This window comes from Stegostoma tigrinum, chromosome 2, assembly GCF_030684315.1.
Source record: "Stegostoma tigrinum isolate sSteTig4 chromosome 2, sSteTig4.hap1, whole genome shotgun sequence".
Taxonomy (NCBI): domain Eukaryota; kingdom Metazoa; phylum Chordata; class Chondrichthyes; order Orectolobiformes; family Stegostomatidae; genus Stegostoma; species Stegostoma tigrinum.
Window position 1 is genome coordinate 59,579,929 of NC_081355.1, and position 19,368 is coordinate 59,599,296.

Consider the following 19,368-nt stretch of genomic DNA (forward strand, 5'->3'; position numbering starts at 1 on the left):
GAAAGCTTGGAATTGGGATTTAGAAGAGTGAGATTCCTGAATTGCTGAACTGTGTAAAATCCTGACTAGAGTTGACAGGGTGAATGCTGACAGGCTGTTTCCCCTTGTGGGATAGACCAATCTAGGGGGCAAAGTTTGAAAGTAAGTGACCTCCCATTTAAGATGAGCTAAGGAGAAATTTGTTCTGCAAGTTGCCAATCTATGGAATTTGCTTCATGATAAAGGAGTGAGGTCACTGAATTATTTTTGATAATAGAGATGGATTAAAATCTTGATTGTAACCTTTGACACCTATTTCAGAAAGTAGACAACAAAGCATGACCATAATAGCCATGATCTTATGAAATGGTTCTGTACTGATATGAACAGAGAATAGTTGATGAACAGGGACTGAAGAATAGAATCAAACAGGTCTTTTTCTGAGTGGTAGGCTGTGACTAGTCTCAATGCTCAGATCCCAGCAATTTACAGTATATATTCGTGAATTAGATGAGGCAACTAAGTTTAATATTTCCCATATTTGCAGACAACGCAAAGCTGGGTGAGAGAATGAGCTGTGAGGAGGATGCAGAGATGTTTGTTTGAGTTGAGTGGGCAAATTCACGGAAGATGAAGTATAATGTCAATAAATGTGAAGTCATTCATTTAGGTTGCAAAAAAGGCCCAATAGATTATTATCTGAATGGCGATGTGAAGGTACGACGAGAGCATGGGTGTCCTCATACACCAGTCACTGAAGGTGAGCTTGCAGGTGTAGGAGGCAGTAAAGATGGCAAATGGTATGTTGGAGTTCATGTGTAGGAATATATTACTAAAATTGTACAGGGCCTTGGTGAGATGGCATCTGGAGTATTGTGTGTAGTTTTGCTGTTTGTCTGCTGAAGGGCATTCTGGCTATGGAGAGAGTGCAATAAAGGTTCACCAGGTTGATTCCGAGGATGATAGGATTGATAAATGAAGAAAAGATTGGATCAATAAGGACTATATCACTGGCATTTAGAATAATGAGGGGTCATCTCATAGAAACATATTAAATTCTAAGTAGGATAGACAGGGTAGATATTTCCAGACTGGCAAATTCAGAACCAGAGGTTTAAGGATAAAGATAAACCATTTAGGATTGAGATGAGAAAAAATTTCTTCATCCAGAGAGCAGATTTTTCCGCCACAAAAAATATCTGAGGCCAAGATATTGAATATTTTCAAGAAAGAATTAGATAGAGGAGTGGCAGTGGTTAGCACAGCTGCCTCACAGTGCCGTAGACGCAGATTCATTTCTAGCTTTGGGTGACTGTGCGGAGTTTGCACATTTTCCCTGTGTCTCCATGGGTTTCCTCTAGGTGCTCCAGTTTTCTCCCATAGTCTAAAGATGTGCAGGTTAGGTGGATTAGCCATACTACATTGTCCCATAGTGTCCCTGGGTGTGCAGGCTAGCTGCATTAGCCATGGTAAATGTGGAGTTTCAAGAATAGGATTGGGGTTTGGGTCCAGGTGGGGTGCTATTTGGAGAGCCCCTGTAGACTCAAATGGCCTCTTTCTGTGCTGTAAAGATTCTATATTCTTGAAGTTAGAGGGACCAAAGGGTATGGGGAGAAAGGAGGAACAGGGTACCGAGTTCGATGATCAGCCATATTGAATGCCAGTTCAGACTGTCCTGGTTCCCTGTGGATGGGGAAAACAAAAGTTGTATTTCTAACTTTCACCCCTGCTGGAAGTCATGTTTCTGCAGCGTAGTGATTATCATGTTTGCCTTAGACGCAAAAGGTGGCCGGTTCGAAACCGGGCAGAAACAGCAAAGTTTGCTCCTTTGTTACCCATGACGGGCTTCTGCATTGATGTAGACTGAGTTATCCTGCACGTTGTTCTTGTCAGTTACCCTTCTTCGGCGGTACGGTGGCTCAGTGGTTAGCACTGCTGCCTCACAGTGTCAGGGACCTGGGTTTGATTCCACCCTTGGGTGACTGTCTGTGTGGAATTTGCACATTTGCTCCATGTTTGTGTGGGTTTCCTCTGGTTTCTTCCCACAGTCCAAAGATGTGCAGGCTAGGTGGATTGGCCGTGCAAAATTGCCCGTGGTGTTCAGGGATGTGAAGGTTAGAAGGAGTATAGGGAGATGGGTCTATATGAGATGCTCTGAGGGTTGGTGTGGACTGGTTGGGCCTGTTTCCACACTGTAGGGATTCTGTGGCCTATGATAATGCCAGATGGTGCTGTCCTAAGGAGGTAGCTGAAGCCAACTGCTATGACAGAGTGGAAGGAGGTTTGCTCTATACATACATATTCTGTTTCAATGCTCATTGCTTATGATAGGATACAAAGAAAAGATATTTCATTGTCATGCACTTTAATGAGTGAAAACATTTAAAAGGAGAAAGTAGATTTTTAAAATTTATTCATGGGTTGTGGACATCACTAGCCAGACCAGAATTTATAACCCATCCTCAATTGGACAGAGGGTGGTTGAGAGTCAAACACATTGCTGTGCATCTGGAGTCACATGTAGGCCAAACTAAGTAAGCATGGCAGTTTTCCTTCTCTAAAGGGCATTATTAATCCAGATAGGTTTTGCTGGCAAATGACAACAGTTTCATGGTCATTATTAGATGCTCAATCCTAGATTTTTAAAATTTATTTTATTGAATTCAAATTCATCTGCCATGGCAGAATTTGAACCTTTGTCCTTAGAACATTAGAGATAACAAGGTATAGAGATGGATGAACACAGCAGGCCAAGCAGCATCAGAGGATCAGGAAAGCAGACGTTTCGTGTCTGGGCCCTTCTTCTGAAACTCCCGAGAACATTACCTGGGTTTCTTGATTAATAGTCTAGATAGTACCAGTAGGCCATCACCTCCATAATTGGAGTGTACGACAAAAACTGATCCTGTGACAGTTTGATATTTCTGGTAAATGGAGAAATGTAATAATTGATTGGGCTTGTATCAGAGATGCCCAATATTTTGAAATATTCTAATAGGAAATTTCTTCAATTATTAGAAACCTGCAAACAATTTTCAAAAAGAACAAAATCAAGCAGTGTTTAATTTTCATTAATTAGTTATTTTTATTCATTCACCTCATTGCAGTAAGTACAGCTTTTTCAGTCTGCTCTCGGATGAGGCTGAATAAGTACCCATTGTTTTGAATAGGTGTAAAATGAATTCTGACGTATGCTGTTTATCTGGATAATTGCTAGTGCTGCATTTATAGAGTATTTTTGGACCTGCTGATAAGCCTGCAGTTTTCAGTCTCCCTTCAGTCGCATTGTATTTCATCCAGTGATTTTACTGAGAAATAAGCAACCTACTTCCCTCACTGGAAGACCGAAACATCTGTTGAAACTTGTAGTTTAGCTCAAATTGCTCTTCCGAGCTAGGAATCTGTTGCTGTTCATGTGCAGCAACCAATTCCTTAGCTGCTGTTTTGATTACCCAGTTGAAGAGGCATTGCTTGGACAAACGATAGTTGATTAACCATTTTAGAGCCTTTTTTTTCATGACGTAACTGTGGAGGCTGACAAAAAAAAATCTGCTTATGTCTAATTCCATGTTTTGTTTTTCCTGTATCACCCTGTTGTCAGAGTTTATATGTCTCAACCAGACATGACTGACCAGCAACTGCACCTATTCCTATTGTCTTCCATCGGCATATTGAAAGGATTTACAGATCTTACTTTTTCAGAAACCCAACGCCAAACCAAACATGAAATAGAGATATATGTATGGAATTTGGACAACCAACCTTATTGAAGGAGGCATGTTGGCCATTTCAGTGTCTTAGTGATGCAGAATATCTCACAATTTACTTCCATTTAAATGGTGAAACTGACAACATTTTTGAGAAACCAGCTTCAACGTTCTGACATCCACATTTAACTGTGGTTTGTTAGGCTGCGTGTGAGCAAATCTCATGGGAGATGCATGTTGCCAATGTCAATACATCATCAATTCAATAAGAATGATTTTACTTTGAGTTTGGAATTTACCTGCAAGTACATGAATTTCCTGGAGTTTTTGGAATTTACCAGTGATAGCAAAGTGAGCACATCATGGTAAGGGGGAAAGAGGAAGTTATAAGATAAATATTGCAATCAATATTGAAACTAAATGCTTTATTAACTAACTACGTGAAAGACTTTATTTTGTAGTACTCAGCCTGAGAATTAGCATTTATCACTTCCGTTCACCTAAACTCCACCTTGTAAATGTGATCTATCACATTGGCATGGTTGCCACGGTTGCAGTTTTAGTTTTGATCTCAATTGAGGACTAAGGTGAGCCACGATAGGAAGAGTACTAGCAGCAGGCGCAACATGAAGAACATACTCCTGATGGACCTGCTACTTCATAAGAGAGCACATAGGTGATAAGAACACAAAGGAAGTGACAATGCAATGTAAACGGGTACAGGATGAGCTTCCTGGGCATGTTGTATTAACAGCATACCAGGATGCTCAGTTTCATGTGAGATGGTGGCATACATTTGCAACCTGTTGAAAGAAGATATATATACAAGTGGATTGGAATGTCACACTTCGCACGTACCAGTCTTTGATCTTGGTTCCTTTGGGTTCTGTCAGAGTCACTTACAGGATAAAGTTGTTGCTGGCTTCCAAGTCTGAGGATTGATGCTATGCTTTCCAGGGCAAACAATTGTGCATACTTTGTCACCAATAATGCCAGTCAAAATTTGTACATGTCAGATTTTTGGCTTTGACTGGCTTCCCACAGATGTGAGGCTCAATGAACTTTGCAGATGTGACATCAAAAGCACATGAACTATCTCGAGGTTATGTTTTCATTGCAAGGGTTCCGCTCCATCAGTGTGCAGTTGGTGTTCACCTGCCGAAAGGTGTTTACAAAGCTGTTTGTACAAGATTGACAGTCAGCTGTTACCATTGTAATCCACAGCATGATCACTTCACCCCTTGGACTGGGCCCACTGGCTGGTTGCTTTGAGGCAAGGTTTATCCACTTAAGACGAGGCTGATAGGACTAGTGAGGAACCCAACCAATGATACCAAGGAGTAACATATTGAAAGACGTACAGTAATGAAATAGGTCACTGACCAAGGCATTTCACCAGATCTGTAGTGCCCTTCGATACAAGCTATGGTCTCCAGAATGAACATTGTATGCTGCAGTCTTTACAAGATTGTATAAAAGCAAATGTTTGATATCTTGCTCCTCCTGAATATAGAGCATAAAACTGCTTCAGAGGAGGAAAAGGGAGGGGATAAATTTTGAACAGCAGTGGGGTGCACACTGCTACGTGGTTGAGTTTGTTTTTGTGGCTAGGACCCATGAGTGCACCTATGTGGTAATGACATGGAATACCTACATTTATTTCTCTGCATTCACTCTTTTCCCCCAAAACAAAGCAGTTCTGTAAACAACCACACATCCCTTTCAAAGGACCCCTTTGCTCGGTATTAAGTGCTTGCTTTCCATTTATCGCAAGTGTAAGCAGGACAGTTGCCAGGCAGCAATCAAATTTGGGAAGAATTAGAATGTGGCATCACAAATATTTTCATTTGGCTTCAAAATTTAATGTGGACTGTTAAGTGCTTTGTAGTGCTTGGGAATAGGCCAAAGAAGGCAGAATAAGGAGATTGTTATGATATACACATTAAGATGATGTTGAATGTACCACTGTACCCATCTTTTTTTGCCGTGCTTAAGTTATCAAACTGCTTTTGTCATCACATCCAGGACCATAACGCTGCATTCTTACCATTCAACTCTAGCTCAATCTCCAGCCACAATTTCTTCTTTTCATTGCCAGACTTTTCTTCTCATCAGTATGGAACGGTATCTCTTTATGGGTTTTGACAGCCATCACCATTTCTAAGGGGAGACACAGACTTGGTATTTCATTTTAACAGTTGTTTCCATTGTTCTACCACATCCAGAATCCATCAACTGTTATCCGTGCCGTACCCCTTTAAATGTCAGCATTGAAATCCTGTCATGCAGATCATCATGACAGCTGTTCGCCCTAATTGGCTGGCTGATCTGGAAGTTAGATGCAAATGGCTGTGTTTAAAAGCCATTGACAAATGCACTGCATTTGGTTTTGAATTTCCACATGCCTCTAAACACCCCTACCTTATCCCATCATAGTACTTAATGACGATACCCTGTGGTTCCTGCCTGCCGTTTTCTCAGAGTCAGAGATGTATAGAAGCAGACCCATTGATTCAACTCATGCATGCCAACTAGATTCCTAAATTAATCTAATCTCCTTTCCCAGCATTTAGACCATACCCCTTTAAACTCTTCCTATTCATGTACCCATCCAGATGGCTTTTAAATGTTGTAATTGTACCAGCCTCCACAACTTCCTCTGGCACCTCATTCCATACACACACTACTTTCTGCATGAAAAAGTTGCCCCTTAGATCCCCTTTAAATCTTTCTTCTCTCACCTTAAACCTATGCCCTCCAGTTTTGGACTGTTGTACCCTGGGTAAAAGTCCTTGATTATTCGCCCCATCTGCACCCTTCATGATTTCATAAACTTCAACAAGTTACCCCTCAGCCTCCAAAGCTCCAGGGGAAATAGCCCCATCCTATACAGCCTCTTCTCTATAGCTCAAGCCTTGCAACCCTTTTTGAACCCTATACATTTCTGTGCAAGAAGTGCATTAATATATACAGAAATGGTTAAAGTTGGATAAAATGTTTTTTCTTCATTCATTCATAGGATGTGGATATTGCTGACCAGGCCCAAATTTATTGTCCATCCCTAATTGCCGAGAGGTCGGTTGAGAGTCGACAACATTGCTGTATGTCTGGCATTACATGTAAGGCCAGACTGGGTAAGGATCACCGATATCCTTCCCTAAATGACATTAGTGCATGAGATGGATCTTTCCTGTCAATCAGCAGCAATGATGGTCATCATTAGACTCTTAATCCCAGATTTTTATTGAGTCCAGGTCCCCAGAACATCACGTGGGTCTGTGGATTAATATTCCCATGAGAATACCACTAGGCCATCACATCTCTGGAGGATCGATTGTTATATTTTTACAACAATATAATCCCAACAATTCATTGGATTTTTTTGAGAGAGATGTTGTAGTTTAGGAATCCTTACTAACAAAAAAAGTAAACTCTATGTAAATTGATCGTGATGTCTGTGAAATTATGAAGTCATAGCCATTCTGGCAGCATGGTGATATTACATCATTCTGATAATGTAGCAAGAAATATTCACTAACCTGGAGTTCTACCTGTGGCTGAGAATCCCATAATGTATGTTGCTTTACTCTAATGTTAATTGAAATGTGTTGTGTAGAAGGGGGAGCATAATAAAAAAGGGAAAATCTCCCTTATAGAGGTAAATTTCCTGGGAAGTGAGGAACAACTGTTTCAATTTCTAAAAAAAATAGAAGCTATAGGTGTAATACTTGGCACAGATGACATATAGTGCCTTGCATTTATCTACGAAATAATACAAGACACAGCCTCTAAGCATAATACTGTTCTCAGATTTGTAGAAAATCTGCATGATATCCAGAAAAACCGAAAGAGCTGTGGATACTGGAAATCAGAAACAATATCAGAAATTGCTGGAGAAGCTCGGCAAGTCTGGTAGCATCTGTGGAAAGAAATAAGCGTTAATATTTTGGGTCCAGTGACACTTCCTCAGACTGATGGTAGCTAGGAAAATGTTTTTTAATGCAGAAGATAGGATTGGAAAAGGGGGTAATGAGTAAATGATAGGTGGAGATAGAGCTCAAAGAGAAAGAAGAATAGTTGGGCAGTCAAAGGATAACTACCAGGCTAGAAAATTAATAGCTATTAATGGAGACAATCTGTGGCTAACAAGGGGTTGTGAGTAGTAGCAGACTGTGTAATACAAAGGCAAGGTAAGTGGGTGTTCAGTAAAGACGTGGGAGAAGGTGCCTCTGGACATAAAATTGTTGAACTTGATATCGAAGGCTGTAGGCTTCCTAAGCAAAAAATGAGGTGCTATTCTTCCAGCTTGTGCTGAGACAGAAACAAGGCGGTGTATTGAAATGGCAGGCAACTGGAAGCTCAGGATCGTTTTTTGCGGACAGGACATATCCGTGTTGCAATATCCACTTCTTAATCAGATTCCAATCTCAACTGGATTTTCAGCTATTGTACAATGTTCTGCCCCAGCCTCCAAGAAATAATCAGAGGGTTAGACATTTTATTACAGATAGGGAGCAAAACTGTCAGGCAGCTAGGATGGAATTCATTAGCAATACTTATACCGAAAGAATAGAGTGAGTAATCGCAGAGGATTTGTTTTATTCATGTGATATGGATGTTGCTGCCTTAGCATTCATTTATTGCCTATTCCCGACAACTTTTGAGAAGGTTATTGTGAGCCACCTCTTGAATCATTGCAGGCCAAGGGTTAGTAGGCTCATGGTACTTTTAGAATGGTAGTTCTGGAAGTTTAGCACAGTGAGACTGGAGGTTGTGGATAGAGTTCCAAATCAGGTTGCTGGTTGGCTTGGAGGGAATTTGCAAATGGTAGTTTTCCTATGTATGTGCTGCTTTTGCCGTTCTAGGTGTATCAGTCGAAGGTTTAGAAGAGGGGCTTGACAAGTTTCTTGGTGAGTCACTGAGTTATTCTTATAGATGGAAAACGGTACTGCCAGTCTGTGTCAGCGCTGGTAAGTATAAATATTGAAGATGGTGAATGCCTATCAAGCAGTGTGCATTCTTCTCAGTGGGGTTGAGCTCCTTGTGTGTTGTTGGAGCTGCATTCATCCAGGCAAGTAAAGTGTATTCCATCCTGCCCCTGAAGTGTACCTTGTAAATAATGGACAGACTTTGGTGAGTAAGGTGAGTTACTTGCCCCAGAAATTCTAGCCTCTCATGTAGTCTTATGATTGCAGTACTTATATGGCTGCAACAGTTCAGTTTCTAGTTAACAGTAACCCCAAGATGTTGATAGTAGGAGATTAAGCAATGATCATGCCATTGTGCATCAGGGGAAGATATTTGGAAATTGTCAGTGCCTAGTTCTTGCATAGTATGAATTTTATTTGCTGCTTCTTAGCCTAAGCCTGAATACTGTCCAGGTCTTGCTGCAGAGAGATTGATACTGCTTCAATATTGAGGAGTTGGGTGTTGCTGAACATCGCGCAATCCATCATCAAATGTCCCCACCTCCAACGTTATGATCATGAAGTCATTAATGATGATTGGTCTTGGAACATTACCCTGAAGAACTTCCATCTAGAAACACGATGGTAGGAGATGCTTGCAAACTCCACCACCTGTAAGTTCCCCTCCAAGCCACCCACAACACTGACTTGGAAATAGATTATGATTTCTTGACTGTCTCTGGGTCAAATTTCTGGAGTTCCCTCCTTAAAAGCATTGTGAGTCTATCTACAGCAAATGGACTGCAGTGGTTCAAGAAGGCATCTCTCCATCACCTTCTCAAACAATTAGCAATGGACAATAAATTATGGCCCAGTCAACAAAGACAAAATCCACTAAATAAATATTGATTTTGTAAAAAGCCTGTTATAGATCAACAATAGATGAATTAATGATCCAAAGATTAATATTAAACTGAAAATAATTTTATATTTGTTTTCAACTAATTCTTCTAGAGAAGGAACAATTTTAGTCAAATTAAACAAACATAAACTGAAATTATATAAAACAACCAGCTATAATTTGTTTTTTAAATGAATCTTGTGAATATCAGCTACTCATTAAGAAAAGAATTCGATCATACCTGCCTTCACAGTGTACTATCACTATTCAACCATAAACTCTGAATGGGTCTTTACACTCGGCAACTCCATGAAAGCAAACTAAAAACATGCTGCACAATGTTACCTCTTTCCCCACTTTGTACATAGTCTTACCCAGTAAAATAATTCCAGTAAAAATATAATTTTAAAAATATTGTAGCAGATTTCCATTTACCAGACTGTTATTTTACAAGTGTAAATGATTGCACCTGGAGGTCCTGAGGAACTCTCATTGTAGCACTCCAAAGGAATTGCCTGGGAAAATAAAGATTTTGTTGGGAAATTCCTGTATGCTTGGAATCTTTTGAACATCTCTGTAAAAACTGGGGATTCAGTGTTCTGATGAAATGAAGTCAACAGGAAAATCTGGACAATCGAAATACATAGTCTGACTGCTGAATCACCATCAAACAGACCTTGTAGTTCCCCGACACACAACCCCCAGACCCCTGACCTAAACAGAATCTCCTGTCTGAAATGCAAAGCTCCCTTATTTCATAAAATGGGCTGGGGTGGCAATGTGTGTGGAATTGCTACTCACTAAAAACTCTGGTCCAGTTTATCATAGGGAGATGATTTTAGTGAAATTGTCCTTTTTATAGACGTTTATGGCTTCATTGCAATTACACAGCAGGGAAATTTCTCGCACAGGAGTTCAGAAGCAAAAGAACTATTAGTCTCTCACATTCCGAGTGAGTGGCACTGAAAACACAATCATTGCTGCTTCAGAGCTAACTACTTGAGTGCATGAAAGATGACTGACTTGTCCATATTTATTTATTTTCTTGCTTCTTTCTATTGTTTGTGAAAATAACCAGGCTTTGCTCATCCTTTTGAGTTTCCACATTGTTAACTAAAGGATTCACCTTACGAATAGCAGCATCAACTGAAAATATCTCCATATTTAATTCCTCTGAACGTTTCAAGCATCAAGTTGAAAACTTGATTTAACCTTTCATTTGACATACTGGATGGCTTTTTGTACAGTTCTAACATTTTTGGTCTTCCTTCTGGATTTCCATGTTTGCAGAACATTTTATAGAATGTCATACTTAGCATCTTTAGATTTAAAATATTTTCAAGTTCATTAACATCAAACCAGTCAGGCATTACTTTCCTTTCGTATCAAAGGATTGTGCGCTATTGTTTTAAAATGCGCACACTATTAATATGTTCAAGCAGAAAATACTAAGGTTATAAACATATTTTCACTGCATAGCACAAGCTCACTGATGCATTCATATTATATGGCATGATAATGCCTTTGTTTTAGTTTTTCCCTGAGTAATCTCCATGTACAGAAATATCAGTACTCCTTCAATTCAGACTTCTATTCTGACTTTTCCTGCTATAATTGCACCACTATCAGCGGGTATCAGAGGCTGTAAAATTGAATTCACTTGTGTACATTGTTCTAACTTAGTATAAAAATTGAATAATCTCAACAGGCAAATGACCACTGAGCGAAAGGAACGCTGGGGGTTGAGGGGAGAAATTGTATTTAGGAAGGTACAGAATTAATATACAATATGACATTACCTTGCATGTGGCACTGAACTGTCTGCATTGAAATCTGCGTAATTACAGAGAAAAAAAAATGTCTAAATCACCAATTTGTGATATCGGTATTTAATTCTGGTGATGTGCTGAATATTATGTAGTATAGTGTATTTAATGTGCTAACGTTATTTTATGTTTTTGGACAGTGTATCAGTTACAGCAGGAAGCCCCACGTCCGAAGAGAATTATCTGTCCTCGAGAGGTCAGTTGAAATTTGGACTTGAATAATGTGACAACACAGTTTGAGCTTTGTTTAGCATTGGATGTTTTCACCATTACTATTGATACAGAAGCATGTCCCTAGCTTTTGGTGTGACCACCAGTATGGTAAAATGATATATTATTTTGCCATGTTGCAATGTTGACACCTGAAAATAATTTTCAGAGTCAATGATGCAGAAGATGTAGTGTAGTAAACCAATAAGTCCTTGCCTGAGAACTTCACTGTTCATCTTTTGAAGTTTATAATAGTGTAAAACAGTTTCATTAATAATCTCCCCAAGAATAATTTTAAACCGGTATGATTCTCATAAAGTTGTATATCATGTGACAAGTTTGACGTTGGTAATGTCAGCTACTTTAATTATCATACTTGTTTTTTTGGCATAATTTTCAATCTAAATTATTTTATAGACTCAGTGCTGTGTTAATGTTTAAATAACTATTTTAATGTCGACTTTTTAGTTTCATTAGTTTGTTAATGATCTGGAATTATACCAAATTACAATAGATTTCCTTCAGTAATGTGATCGTTTCTATGTGCATCCATATGTTGGAATGGATTAACATGAATTTTGTAAAATTACAAAACAATATAAAAATATTAACAGATTTTCACAGAAAAACATTTTCTGTTTCATGACTTTTAATAAGACCCTATCCATTAACAGGTATAGCTGTTATCTTGTCATTGAGATCTTTGTCGTCTTCACTTTCAACTGAATCAATGCAAATTTACAAGGCTTTGCTGGTGGTTCAGGCTGTGAATTTTGATATATAAATTTGCGCAGCATTTCACAGTGCAACTTATTTGGAATATTGAAATTGTGTAAATTTGCTTTTGTGCTTTATTTCATGAGCTCTGTTCTTTGATTCATACTTTACCTAGATAAAATGAGTTTGCAGTTATTGTTCTTCTAAATAATTATTATACAATAATGGACTATTGTTGCAGGCTTCAAAAAGTTGATTTTTATTTGGATAAAATGTTCTACAATTCTGTCTGTCTTGCATGAATATTTTTTGCTGGACCTTGTTAAATGCAATATTTTGCAGAGGGCTAACCTTTGCTTGCTAATAGTTGGCCAGATGTTCATTTGCTTGCAGTAAAATACTAAGGATAGAAAATCCTTTTGGGGGTTTCAGTAGAAGCATGTTTGGAACACTGCAACCTGTACTCTGTCTCATTTGCTCGTTACATATCTCCTTGTGAGTTACACTGGGTCCCTTTTCACATTGAATTTAAAATCCTGATTTCCACTTACGTATCCCTCCATGATTTCAAGCTGTCCAACCTCTGCAATATCTTCTCCTTTCTATTACTTTACTGTCATTTAAAACACAACTGAAACCTTTACATAACAGTGTGGAGCTGGAGGAACACAGCAGGCCAGACAGCATCAGTGGAGCAGGAAAGTTGACATTTCTGGTTGGGACCCTTCTTCAGAAACGGAAGGGGGAAAGGGGAAGGGGGTTCTGAAATAAATAGAGGGGGTTTGGGCTGCGGAATGTAGGTGGGATGGTGATAAGTGAGTGCAGGTAGATTAGTGGTGGGGATTGGTCAGTGAGGTGAGAGGACTGGATAGGTGGGAGAGAAGAGAGACAGGTCAAGGATGCAGGCATAATCCCACTTTCTACAGACAAAGGGGGTGGCCTTTGGAATTCGCATGGACCCAAGCTATACCTGCCTCTTCATAGGATACATGGAACAGTCCCTCTTCTGCAGCTACACTGACACTATCCCCCAACTCTTCCTCCGCTACATCGATGACTGTATCGGCGCCACTTCGTGCTCCCACGAAGAGCTTGAACAGTTCACCAATTTTTCACCCCAACCTCAAGCATGCTTGAACCATCTCTGATACCTCTCTCTCCTTCTTGGACACCTGTGTCTCCATTTCTGGTGACCATCTTGAAATTGATGTCTATTTCAAGCCCACCAACTCCCACAGCTACCTGGACTACGTCTCCTCTTATTCACCTTCCTGCAAGAATGCCATTCCCTACTCTGAATTCCTCAGCCTTCACTGCATCAGCTCCCAAGATGGGCATTCCACTTCCGAACATCCCAGATGTTGTCGTATTTCAAGGACTGCAACTTTCCCTGCCTCAGTGGTCGAAAATGCCATCGACTGCATCTCTTGTGTTTCCCGCACCTCAGGCCTCACACTCCCTCCTCACAATAACAGCAAAGACAGAATTCCCTGTGCCCTCATGTATCACCCCATCAACCTCTGGAATGAATGCATCGTTGTCCGCCACTTCTGTCACCTGCTATCTGACCCCACTATGAAGGATATATTTCCTTCTCCACCTCATCTACCTTCTGTAGGGACTGCTCTCTCCGCAACACTCTCATTCGCTCCACACTGCCCACTAGCTCCCCCCCGGCACCTTTCCCTGCAACCACAGGAAGTGCTACATGTGCCTGTACACCTCCCCCCTCACCTCCATCCCAGACCCCAAAAAAACCTTCCATAACAGACAGATGTTCACCTGCACATCTGTTAATGTGGTCTGTTGTATCCGCTGTTCCTGATATGGCCTCCTCTACATCGGAGTGAACAAGCGGAGGCTTGGAAACTGCTTTGTGGAGCATCACTGCTCAGTTCGCAACAAATGACAACACCTTCTAACTGTGAACCACTTCATTTTTTCCTTGACCAACATGTCAGTCAGCAGGTGGTGGTGCATGTATAGAATGAGCTGCCAGAGAAAGTAGTGGAGGATGGTACAATTATAACATTTCAAAGGCATCTTGATGGGCACATGAATAGGAAGGGCTTAGAGGGATATAGGCCAAATGCTGGCAAATTAATTTAGGATATCTGGTTGGCATAGACGAGTTGGATTGAAGGATCTATTTCTGTGCTGTACAATTCTATGACTTTATGACACATTTTGTTTGTTCCATTCTGTCCTTTCATCCTCGCTTAAAAGGTTTCTTTTGCGATACTTTATACATTAAATGTACCATGTACAAACAAGTTGTTTCATGTCAAATTTAAAATACAATAAAAAGAAAAGAAATTCCCAATCTCATAGAATCATTCAGCATACTAAAGGGCCATAAAGTCTGTGCTGACAAAAACTACTCTAAGTCTACACTAGTCCCACTTTCCAGCACTTCGCATGACATTTCACGTGTTTATTTAAGTACCTTTTAAAGGTTGTGAAGTTTCCCACCTCAACGATCCTCATTGTCAGTGAATTTCTGATCCTCACCACCCTTTGGCTGAATTTTGTTTTTCAAATCCCCTCTAAATGTCCTGCATTTTAAATTTAAAATTATGCCCTCTAGTTATTGACCCTTTTTAACTAAGAGGAACAGCTCCTTTTTAACCACCCTGTCCATGCCCCTTATAATTTTATATGCTTCAATCAGACTCTTTCTCAGGCTTCTCTACTTCAAAGAAAAACACCCAAGCCTATCCAGCTTCTCTTCAAAGCTAAATTGCTCCGTCCTTCGCAACATCTTGGTGAAGCTTTTCTGTACTTGCACTAGTGCATCAGTTCATTTACTAATGATTATAAACAAATACCCCTCAGAACTGTGATTCAAATGGTGTAGAGTATAACAATTTCTGGTGGTATCTCTGTAGTTACTTTATTGTGCAATTGTTTGATAGAAATATCTATGGCAGTTGCCATCTAGTGGATTTTCTTAACATTACACCTGGACTTCCTGGTGCAAGAATCCAGGGTGTATTTCAGAACTGATTTTCTAATATTTATGTACATTTCTAGATTCAAAATTTATCAGTGATGCTTGGTAACACAAAAGGAAATGTATAAAAATGTTGTTTAATTTTGTATGAGAGATTGAATTCCTAAAGTTGTACAATATAGAAATCCATTAAATTATTAATTAACCTTTTAACTTTTTGAAATTTGAATGGCTATGAATATAAAAGTTAATAGTTTTCAACTAATCTTTATGAAGTTGAGCATGACCAACTGTCAAACTGCACTGGAAATAATCATCTGACGCATTCAAATGTCCTTCCTAGTGTTGTGATAACGGCCACTCTGGATACATATGTCTAGAATCACCGTTTAGATCTGCTTGTCATTGCTTCCTTTCTGAGCCTGCTGCCACCATCTTTCAACAAAGTCAGAAGTTAACTATTTATGCATTTCATTTGCGGTTTGATAGGTTTTTGTGTGCATGCATCGTTTGCATTTGCACATGTAACTCTGAACATAATTATCTTTTGTGGAGAACCTCATGATACCCGAGGCAACTTGTTAAGATGATATACATACGACATAAGGATATACTTGTGTATGTATATATTAATAAAAATGCAAATTATTTCTTAGTTTCAGAATCTGGTGATCTGGGTAACCTTTGGTTGGTAACAAATTTCATGCATTTAAATGTATTAATAATGTATGAGATGAATCCAGAGCAATTAATTTAGCAAAATATGTGTAAAGCAAAGCCATTTCACAGAAATGTCGTGTTGTCATGTAGCCCAAAATGCTTTGTACAGGCCAACAACAACTTGTATTAATGTAGTGTATTTGAATGTCATAAAATGTGACAAGGCGCCTTACAGGATGAGAATTGCCAACAAGTCAACAAAGGAGACATTGCCACAGATAACTAAAAGCTTGGAAAAAGGGGTAGGGTAAGTTTCAAGTGCATCTTAAAGAAAAAAAATGCCTTAAGCCAAGGATTTCCAAACTGTTGTGGCCTGGATCACCACCTGCCTTTCATAGATGCAAAAGTAGGCATATAATTTGTCTAGTCTAGATCTGACTCCAGGACAGAGTACAGTATCAGTCCAGGGCATTATTAAAATCTCTTTGAAAATATATTGTGGGTTTCTGCATTTTTCTAACACTTAACTTGTGGTCTAAATATTTATTGTGTGTGTATATATTTATAAAGTGGGGCCATCTTCCATATTAAAAAATGAAATTAGTTTTTGAAGATTGCTGTTGTCATTTGGCATTCAGTTTCAAACTGTGTATAATGTTTTGTCTTTGAAGTATTTTTATAAGCATACAGTGTGTAAATTGTTCATGAGAATACCGCTGGCAGGTTAGGTAGCAGATTCCTTATTTACCTTTCAGATCACTTTTTCTTCAAAGGCTAATATAAGTATATGTTGCTAATAATTTTCTTTGGTTTACAGGTTGAAAACAGGCCAAAGTACTATGGAAGAGAGTATGTAAATCATTTTCATTTTTGTTTATATTTTAGACTGTTTTGCAAATAACAGAGCCATAAGTATTGTAGATCATTGTTGCTGGAAAAGCAGTTATGCTGAAGAATGACGTATTTACATGGTTTAAACATGACTATTTCATTTTCTAATGTGGCTTATAGTGGGATTATGATGTGCATTCTTTAACAATATAGTGATGTAAAAAGCAATCTTGTACCATGGCACACCAGAAATAATTTTGATACTACATTGCAGCAGAACATGTTTCTATATGATAACACACAATTATGCCCTGATACCAGGGATGAATAAGAAAAACAGTGGTAAATCTGAGTGTTCCCTTTAAATTATATTGTAGCAGATGCAAGAATATCTTCAGTTTTAGCTGTTACTTGACACAAACAACTTGTTTCTCAAATACCGTTCTCTAAGATCACCTATGACTGTTATTTAATTGTCGTCACAAAAGAATTGAATTCTCTCCGAGTTCTCCAAAATGCAAATCTATGCTTGTCGATTTCCTTGTATTGTCAAATTATTTAGGGGAAAAAAGAACAATAACTTTGTCACTGCTGTCATAGCTACTGTCTTCTTTTGATTTCTATCATTTTACTTAGGGTTGCTGATTAATCGTACTCCCCAGCTTGTGTCAGCTACCTATTCCTCTTCCAATCCTGTTCACCTGACATTACTGCCTCTTTGATTAGATTCCCTACAGTGTGGAAACAGGCCCTTCGGCCCATCAAATCCACACCACCCCTTGGAGCATCCCACCCAGACCCATCCCCTATAACCCACATACCCCTGAACACTACAGGCAATTTAGCATGGCCGATCCACCTAGCCTGCACATCTTTGGACTGTGGGAGGAAACTGGAGCACCCGGAGGAAACCCACGCAGACACGGGGAGAAGGTGCAAACTCCACACAGAAAGTTGCCCAAGGCTGGAATCGAATCCAGGTCCCTGGTGCTGTGAGGCTGCAGTGCTAACCACTGAGCCACCGTGCCACCCCACGGACTTAGACTTTCCAGCTGTCCTTTCTGGCATTTCCATGTTAATCACTCGTCTCACCATTGACCATATGTTTTCAGACTTTTCCAGCTACTTCCTTCAATGTCCTCACAATCTTACAGACCTCCTAAAGTGTACTCTGTCATCTTGTCCTTTCTTGTTTGTTCCACTTATGCATTTTCATATTCACATATCATTAGTAACCATTGTTTCTCTTTTCCTGAAGTTGCTCAAGTTTCTGGCCTTTATAATAAAGTCACTCTTTCAACTGTTGATTGTGCTTTTCAATTTTAGCAATATTTTTCTATTACATCAAGCCTCAGTGCATTCTTTAAATTATTCCAATGGAGCTGAACGGCTCCTCCGTTTCTATTTCCACACTTCCATCTTCTGCAGTGTGTCCACTTACATTCTCCAAGTAAGTATTATACTGACCTTTTTATCTTTTTGGACTGTTTTCACCTCTTTAACAGTTCCATCTTTTGTTTTTAGCATTCTTTGTGTTTTCATTCCGCCACCGAGGTTATGTTCCAGGCTTTTTTCTCCCTGATAACATTTCTCTCACTTTTCACCAGTTTTGCTAATCTAACCTATCACCAGCCTTTTGTGCTGCCTGTCATAACTGCTTTTTCTCTTAACTATTTCACCATTTGATCTCTCAATTCCCTGTTCAGTTTATTGAGCTTCCATCAACTGATGTTCTGGCTACATCTTGTCCATCTCTGTTTTGTTATCCTTGCAATCAGCTCTGTCATCAGTGCTCAATATTGGTACACAACTACTGTAAGGCGTCTAAATTAGTATGGAGAAATTATGTCTAAATGCTGTGACTTTTTTGTTACAGTATGACCAGTGGTGACTGGCAACTTAATTTAAATACTATACTTAACAATTAACTAAGCATGTATAACTTTACCAGAGAATCAAATCTGGTGTCACTAAAATGTTTTGCTGTAAAGGCCTGTTTAAGCACTAAATAACAGTTCAACTTCTCCTGGACAGAATTCCAAAGGCAGTTAGCTTTGCAAAGCAAAATGTGATGACCAGTGACATTAATGCAAGCTTGAGATTGCTTTTCCTCATCTTTTTATTTTAAATCCTCTCTTTCTTCTTTCCATTCCAAACCTTCTGTGTTTTAGATGATTCACAACTGTGGAGTTGGTGAAATCTGCAACTTCTCCTATCCACAGACACTGTGATAGTTAACATTTTATTTATCACTGTTCTTTTTTTCAGCTAAGTGAAATGTTTGCAAATGCTATTCTAGTTGATGCCACAAAATAATTGAAAGTGTGGTTTCTGTTCCTTTAAAAATAACCATTCATTTTTCTATAGATCAGGAATGAATGTGGCAAATTTGATAACTCTTTGTTCAGGGTGGATTAGTATGAACAAATAGAGTGCATCTGTATTTCGACAAATTTTGCATGGCATTCTATTAGCTGTAACTTGGGGTCACACTGTACCATTGTCCTTCATCTGTTTTTATATAACTGACATTGAGCCTTATAATTAGTTGATAGTAATTCGAGCTTGAAGGTTACCTTGTAGATTCTTATCACCCTGAGTAATGCTACAAACTATAATAATGACCATTATGGCAACGCCACATTTTCAAATTTAAGAAGTGATGTTTATGGATCTC

General features: G+C 39.1%; 1 protein-coding gene across 1 annotated transcript in view; it reads left to right on the plus strand.

Moving 5' to 3' along the window:
- chn2 (chimerin 2) overlaps window positions 1–19,368 on the plus strand; it is a 347,736-nt gene that overhangs the window by 184,690 nt on the left and 143,678 nt on the right. The window contains exons 3-4 of the mRNA XM_048521130.2: window positions 11,461–11,516; window positions 16,678–16,709. Coding sequence (XP_048377087.1) covers window positions 11,461–11,516; window positions 16,678–16,709 — 88 coding nt within the window. The remainder of the gene's footprint in view (window positions 1–11,460; window positions 11,517–16,677; window positions 16,710–19,368) is intronic.